General features: G+C 43.1%; 1 protein-coding gene across 1 annotated transcript in view; it reads right to left on the bottom strand.

Moving 5' to 3' along the window:
• Positions 1-5,495: 5,495 nt before the first annotated feature.
• ZMAT3 (zinc finger, matrin-type 3) overlaps positions 5,496-8,304 on the bottom strand; it is a 5,521-nt gene continuing 2,712 nt past the window's right edge. The window contains exons 3-5 of the mRNA XM_009574219.1: positions 7,122-7,288; positions 6,910-7,010; positions 5,496-5,888 (exon numbers count right to left, since the gene is read on the bottom strand). Of these exons, the coding sequence (XP_009572514.1) occupies positions 5,677-5,888; positions 6,910-7,010; positions 7,122-7,288 (480 nt within the window). The 3' untranslated portion in view covers positions 5,496-5,676. The remainder of the gene's footprint in view (positions 5,889-6,909; positions 7,011-7,121; positions 7,289-8,304) is intronic.

Here is an 8,304-nt window from a genome sequence, read left to right as displayed (position 1 = left end):
GGGAAAGAGCACACTGGCAAAAAATGTGCAAATGTAAGTATCAGGCTCAGCTTGTCCCCACCTTTTTACAGTTATAGTTGAAAGTCAGTCTGTGGTTCAGCCGGGGGCTGTTGCAGACCTTGTGATGTCTACTCGAGGGGAAAGCACAGCTGGAAACAGAGCCCTTCCCCTACCTTCTGGTTCCCATCCTGTCAGATGCTGAGCGCTCCCAACTCCTCCTGAGGCCAAGACAGCTCAGAGGGAGAACTCAGCTGAGTAATAGTTGAAAGTACACTGACCCCCCTCCAAGTAACAAATTCTACACTGGACTATACTCCTTTATCAGTGTATTAAAACATATTACTCAGGTAGTTGCACTCAGTGCTAGGCTAAAATCAATTCAGTCATGCATAGTCCAGCATATCACGAGCAGTAGCAATACCAAACACTAAGGCTGTACAATGATAAGAGCAAGATGATTTATTATATACCGAAGAAGAAAAAAAGAAAAAGAAAAAAAAAATCATTTTCATCAACTATTCCCTCACAGGGGTCAGTACAATATGAAGAAAATAAGGACAAATGTACAAAACCAACCTGACAAGAAGGCTCTAGATGAAACACATTCAAAGCACTTGCAAATGATGTTGCTGGACAGATGCAGAAGGAAATTAAATTAAGTAATTTTTCCCCTGCAAAACACAGACTGAAAAACTGATTTTATTTTTAAAAATCCACAGTCTGCTTTTACCTGCAGATACTTCAGATAAAAAGATACATTTTTAAGTGTATCTTTAACGTTTTTTAAAGGCGAGATTCCCAAAACTACTGCTTGACCACATTTATTTGAAAGCGGATTTTATTTTCACTTCCAACTTTATGCAGTTGGCAAAGAAGCCAGCCCAGCTCAAAACAATAGGACCTTAACCACTAACTTCAAAGAGACCGGGTCCATACTTCTCCATCTTCTGTTAATCCTTTGGCAACCATGGCATTTGTTTTTCTATAATCAGCAACAGATGTCCATCTCATCCAGAGCATCCTTGTATATATGGTTGTAAAATTTTAAAAAACCCACAAAACAAAAAACACATATACAAGAAAACATCAGCAGTATGAAATTCCTGAAGGGTTTCAAGGCTTGCTCCTACTCAACTAAAGTCAACGTACTTCAAACTATTTTAGCTGAAGCAGGACCAAATCCTTACAGAACCAGATACAGATTCCTCAAAAAGCAAAACCTTAAGAGTGTTGTAACCCAAACGTAAAAGACAAATTTTAGCAATGTTCCTTGCCTGGCCCTAGCCAACATAATATATTTAGCTAGGGTATTTCATTTACCCTTGACTTGGGCAAGATTCCCATTGGTTACAGTGAGAATATTACTTAAGTAACGTAGCAAATGGACATCATGCATCAGTAAGCTAAAATATGAATCCGTGCTTATGGCAATAGCTTTCCCTTCTAATGCCCTATAATGGGCATCTAGAAAAGGAAAAAAGACAAGCAGCTTTACAGAAAAAAATCTGCATTTGTTACATTGATGACCATCCTAAGCAACTCCACAGAAGTTTCCAGGGTTCCTTTTGATGTACGTGAAGAAAGCAAAAGTCAAAAATAGACCAATGTTAGCCAAGATTATAACACATTTACTCATTAGTGCAGAATGCAAAATAACAGCTAATGCTTAATACAAACAAAATAGTATCACTTTCATACTCCTCACAAATACATGGATTCCACATAGTTTACTTCCTTGTCTTAAAAGAAATGCTTAAATGTAGTATGAACTTCATGCGTCTCTAACAATATCATCCCAAGTTGCCAAAGGAACCATTGGAGCTAAAAAAAAGAAAAAAATTAGAAATGGACATTTAAGAGTGAGTTGCAAGGAAATCCCCATTTTGTTTTGCATGAAAAGAAAAAAAGAAGATCCACTGGTTGGATTTGGGGTTTTTTGGTTTTGAGGTGGGTTTTGTTGTTTGTTTGGTGGTTTTTTTCATCAAGGGAAAGAAAACAATACATATATGAGAGGGAAAACATTTTCACAAATATAATAAATACCTGTTCTGATCCAAAACCAAAGTGCGATGTAGAGTTTTCTATTTAAACAAAAACAACCTACAGAATAATGCCTTAAATATTAACAAATCAATTAGTGGTCAGCACAGTAAAATAAATATGAACACATTGATTTATATTTTTTTTCTAGCAGCAAAGGTCATTAACCTACTGGCCAATGTGACAGCTTCACAGAAGTCCTGTTTCTTGGGTTTGCTACTGTGTTTCACATGAGAAAAAGATTCAATGGGTCTGGAAAACGGTACTACAGCTGTACGGTATTCTCCCCAGCCCATCTATGTCAAACAGGGTTTAGCCAGGACGTGTTTTCAGTATGTGTTTCAAACACTGATTTGGAGAACAGCTTTCACAAAAAAAATAAAATCAGGATCCAGCCGGTTTCTCATGGTGACAAGTATGAGTTTGGATTGGCCTGAACCCTTATGATATTAGTGAGGTGGGGGGGTTTCTCTTTGCAGTCAACAATTTTCTATGCTGGAGGGAGGGCAGGAAGATCACAAACCATTAAGCAATGCTGAAGTGGGAGAGGCAAGCTTTGGTCACTTGTAGGGAAGGGCCACAACAGAGCACTGGGACAAAGCGAGTCTCAGCTGCTTCTCTCAGCAAGAAATATCTTTCCTCCCATGTGGGAAACCTGTCGTACTCTTGCCGCTTGAGTCCCACTGACTGCTTTATACCTGCTATATAACCCACCACTTTGAAATTCTCAGGATGATGACATTCACTTCTTGTACTCCCGTGAACAAAACAAATAAGCTACAGGCCTCTCTGTTCCGGGCCATTCCTCAAAACCAGACTCAGACCCGTGCAGAGAGAGGCCAGCAGGAACAGCCCCCTGCACCTCCCTCGCACGTGCTCCCGAATGCACTAGCACACTGGTGTGCTGTGGCACGACTGCACCAGCTGTTACCAAGAGGTAACAGCACATGGAGGAAACTGAGTTTTGGTACCTCCAGCAGTCACTGGAAATGCCGAATGAGGAGCAGATTGCTGCGCTGGGAGCAGAAGCAGCAACCAAAGCAAAGTGTTGAACAGTTGATTTTTGGGACACATGAAAGCAGACAAAAATGCCTTCTTGGCCCTAGCAGTAAGCTAGACAACACCAGTACCTCCAGCTCCTCCAGCTCATATTTTATAAAGTGCTGGTTTTCTGTTCCTAATTGCAGCCTGTGGGAAATGCCACGCTTTAATTTACAGCAAGAGGGATGTTTAACCATAATGCAGGGATCACTCTGGTGAAACACATTGTGGTAAGGCTCATCCAGCTCCCTCTGTCCCTGCACAGTGGTGTCAGACTAGCAAAACAAAAGACAGAACACAAAGAGAAAACCAGAGCCCATCTTTGACTGCAAAAGATGAGGGGAAAAGGCTGACGAGAGATTTTTGCACGGGGAATGTTCTTCAAAGCCACACAGAGGGTGAGCCTGGGGCAGGAAAGCACAGAAGAAACAGACTTACAGGCTGTCAAAACTGCTTAGTTAGTGCTTTGCAACCTGGGCACCTGTCCTCCTACCTTCTAATGTGCTCCAGTACACAAACCCTATTTAACTGGGCTTTGCACAAAGGAGGGGAGGGAATCCTCTTCAAGAGGATGTCCATTGCCCTGCCTGTATCTGCAGGGCAAGGATGAGCACAGAATGATATAGGGGGTTGCTTTCGACTACTGTGCAAGAGCTCACCTTGCCTGGATTTAGGAAGGCTGTGTTAAGGTTGTATGGCTACTTGATGCTCAGGTAGCTAAAGATAACAATACTCGATTTCTGAGAAGCAGCCAAGCGCAACAAACCTTTCCGAGGTGGACTATAAAGATGAATAAAAACTATCTGGATTTTTTGTTAGTTTACTCATTTTTCATTTTTTAAGGCAAGCAGAAATGGAATGCAAGAGGCAGGATCAGAATGGCAAAAAAGGGGGGTGGGGGAGCTACCTTCAACATTATGCACTAGGTAAAATTTATTCCTGGTAAAATGCTACTGAAACCAATGGAGCTGCATCTAATTCAACCTACTGCCTAAAGAGGAGTGACAGACAAGCCACAATGCTTCCGTTACCCCCTCTCTGCACCTGCCACTGAAGTCAATGAAGCTATACCAGCGTACAGCTGTAGCAGCGCAGTGGTGAATCAGGTCCAACGGAGGTTACCTACATGCTGCGCTTGTCACTGGAGCCAATGTTTTAGAAACACTGTGAACTGGATTCCAATCACAGCTCCTCACATCTACCCAAATGAGCAGAAAAATAAATGCCAGCCCTACTTCTGCTCTTCATCTTCTTTCTACTTTTGCTAAGGAAAATCAAAACAGACACACACCCTTTGGGTTTGTCTACACTTAGAAAGTTGCTTAACAAGTTTCATGAATACTTCTGTGTAGCCAAAAAGCTGTTACTCAAACAATCATCACTCCTGACATTTACATCCTACCTAACTTTGGATTTTTGATGGTCCCTAAAACAGTGAAGTTCACATCAAGGAATGGAATTAAAACCCATTCTGAGATGGGAAAAGAAAGGGGAAAAAATTCAATGAATATTGGTAGCTCTAGTCCAAAGGAGCATTTCACCTTTCCTCTATAACACCTATTGGGCTTTGTCCAGGGAATGGCACGGAAGTGGGACACACCGATATCTGCTCCCGAAGGTCCAGGCAGCCCTGCTCTCCCAGAGCAATAGAGCTGCAGACCAGAGACCAACATTTGCTCTCTTCTACATCAGTATGCAAAGAAATTACAGCTGACAGCTCCTTCCAACCTATTCTCAACCCTACTCAGTCTAAGGCAGAATCAGAGCAGAGCACATCTCATCTGAGCAGGTTTGCTTTCCGGTTCACTTCATTAAGCCACTGAGACCCCTACAGACTCTCTTCAGGGAGATGAACTATATCCATGGTGCATTAAGGTGCGCAGCCAACAATGCTGAGAATCTTTTTTCATTGTTAACTGGTAGAAGAGAGTATTTCTGAACAGGGCTAGTCAGCTGATACCCAATGTCAGATGTTCAGAATGAAATCTGCATCACAGAGAAAGCAGTAAGAGGCAAGACCCTCCAAGGAGGAGAGGTATGCACAGCCTCTCTACAAGGATGTGGAAAGAACTTACTCTGGGCTGTAATGGGGGCCACAAGCAGCAATTTGTGGACAAGTACATCACCTAATTCACACATTCACACGCCCCATTCCTGCCCCTCCTTTACAAGCCCAGAGATTCAGCCTGCTGTAGGGAGGCATTCTGGAGCCCTGCTCTGTGGTGTGCAAAGAGGGGAGTGGGCTTTGCACATGGTCCACCTGTGTGGTAGAACCACAGAAGTTCCCAGCACTTCTTGGGCTTTGCATATTCATGCAGAAGGCTGGGGAGAAGACACAAAGTCCTCCCCGCCACTCGATACAATGAAGAGCTTTAGATAATTAGCAAACAAACATCAAAACACTTCATGTCCTGCACAGCGTCATCCTGCCAACTATGACAGAAAAAAAATCTAACCATACCATTAAGTTTGCAGGTGTTACATGTATAGCTCGAGAGCATACTCCTATCAAATGGAGCACAAAGCAGGGCATGTGGCAAACAGCAGGCGAGAGACAAGCTGCTCTATTTGCAAACTACTACCAAGGGTGGCGTATCATTGTACATAGCCTAGGTTCTCCATCTCATTCCTATACCGCTGTTCGGACACCTTGCTTTTATGCTGTTTGCTTTCTAAGTGTTGTCTGAACTCCATCTCCTCACTGGCCCCGGCGTTGCACATGGAGCAGTAGAACTGGCCACTGGGGGTGACGCACATGGCCAGATCCCGAGGAATCCTCTGGCGTGAGCGGGGATTGAAGTAGGGACCTGAGGAGACAACAGAAAAGCCTGTTTTATCTATGAGAAAGAAAAGCTTGAGGCAGCTCAGTGACAACTTCTAAGTCCCACAAATGTTTAACAAGAAGTGAAAGATTAGCTTCTTTAACTGATTAGAGTCTGAACCTTACTTTCCCACATGACTTCTCCACTGAGATCCAGACTTATAGGGGTGTAGCACATAGGGGAGCGGTACTTGCTGGTATTTTCTAAAGCAGTAGAGTGGGCTTAGTGCCCCGGTCTTCTTAAGAATCAATAGGGCTTTGAAAATTAGGAGTCTAATCATTCAAGTGATAAGGGTTTTTTTATTTTTTTCCTTAACCCTCCAATTCCAGAATTAGAACAGTCTTTTGATTAGAATAAGCTGCCTCAGTTTAAGATTATCACAAACTGATATTTAACAGAACTTTACAAGATTTATCTTTTCCACATGACAGTGGTTAGAATGACATGATTAAACCAAGCTTCACCAGGAATCAGGGTTTCACCTAATATGTGCTCATAACACAACTCAAAATGAAAAGAGAAACAGATGCTCGGCTGGACACTATAAAGCACACTTTAAATCGTAGTAAAGAGGCAAAGTTAGTATCTAACACCCGAGGAAGGACTCTACTTTAGGAACAGATGGTCTTAGAAGGAGGCTAACATGCTCTCATTCTGGTCATGGGAGTGCAAGTACAGGTTGATGTGCTACAGTAGGAGTCAAAGCACCTGGCCACTTGCCAAGAAAATAAAGCAGGAAAATTGTCACCACTTAGAGCAGCCTTAGAGACAGGCAGATGGTAAATTAAGTTACAAACTGAGAAACCGAACTAACAAGCAGGCTGACAAAACAAAGCAACTTTAGCAGCTGGGAAAAAACATGCAGACATGAAGGATCAGCAGAGCTAGGACCAGCTCCTTTCACAACCTGTCTCTGCTAAACCAGACCTCAGAAACAGAAGAAAAACAAGTCTGTTTATTACTCATTATTATTCCAACTATAGAACAGATGCAAGCTCCCAGTTACCTGTGTTGTTTTGAACTGTATACATATTTCTTCTGTTCTGCATCATCTTATATTCACTCCCTTCTTTCCTTGCCCTCCGTTTGCCTAGTTCTGATGCATCCCTGAAGATTAAACAAATATGAACAGCTGCAGTTCAGAGTTTTCTGAGAAAAAGACTGCCAGAGACACTGCCACATGCTTTCAGCCTGAGCGTGAAGTTGAACAATACCTACGAGAATGAGTTATTCTGTGCTTCTGCAAGACGCAGCCGTTTGGCATGATTTTTCCCTTGGTAGTGAGCCTGTGCCACAGCCGGAGAACTAAATGAGGCATCACAAAGCTTGCAGTAATCATTCTCTGTGGCCAAGATCACTCGGCCACCTGGTTTACTGGATCCCATCTAGCAGCAAAGGGAGAGACAGCATGTGAAACACAAGAAGGTTAAATCGTTGAAATATTTGATGCTCAGGGATTGAGACCAGTATCGTCTTCATCAGACAACAAGAGAGCTGGACTTAGAGCATATGGATTCGGACACTCTCAAGAGCTCCACAAACTGTTCTTACAAGAACTTCATTTTCTCTGCCTCAGCCTCCAGGAGAATCTGCAAATTCCTTGAGATCTAGGCAAATCCCTGGCCTCAGATGGAGAGGAAAGCAACCTGAAGAAACACCCTGCACCTCTGCAATAGCTACAGAGGCTTGTTTACTTCACAGCAATGATTTAACTCCTCTACTCCTGACTGCTGGGAGCTAACGAACAGTGACTTGCACACTGAGGAAGACCCACTGAAAGGTGAAGGTGCTCCTTTCTCCTATTTACAGTGTACCTAATCTCTCCACAGTACCCTGTTTCTACACAGCTCCCTGACCACACTAAGAGATAAAAAAACAAAAGCAGAGCTGCCAAACCTCTGATCCTTACCCTTCAGATAGGAGGACACCTGGATCAAGACTTCAGAGGAAGGACCCAGCCTCACATGCATAACTCCTGCCATATGAAGGATACCTTGTCTGTCTAGTCAGACCACACACTGATCGGGGCAGCAACCATGTCTCCTCAGTGTGTATCATCCAGAGAAAAGTGCTTTGTAAACAGTGCAGCAGCAGCAATTCATACAGCCAGGTCACTGCAGCACTTGCCAAGTCCAGCTTCTTTCACGTCTCCTTTGATACTGTTCAAGCTTATAGACACACGCACACAATTCTGACTCCTACATTACAACATGAATCCTCACAGTGGTCTTCTTATTGCCATGAACCATTTTCTCCATTAAAAAACGTGTCAGATACCCTAGCAGGTACAGCACCCATGTCCCACTTCCTAGGACTGGACCCCATGCCCTCTCAACTCAGTTCTGTGAGCCGCAAAGTTATTTTACATGGGACTGAGTTCCCCCTCTGGCGGCTCCAACAG

The sequence above is a fragment of the Fulmarus glacialis genome, unplaced genomic scaffold (genome assembly GCF_000690835.1).
Source record: "Fulmarus glacialis isolate BGI_N327 unplaced genomic scaffold, ASM69083v1 scaffold6803, whole genome shotgun sequence".
NCBI classification, from domain to species: domain Eukaryota; kingdom Metazoa; phylum Chordata; class Aves; order Procellariiformes; family Procellariidae; genus Fulmarus; species Fulmarus glacialis.
Note: the sequence above shows the minus strand (reverse complement) of the source record. Positions and strands in the feature narration are given on the sequence as shown.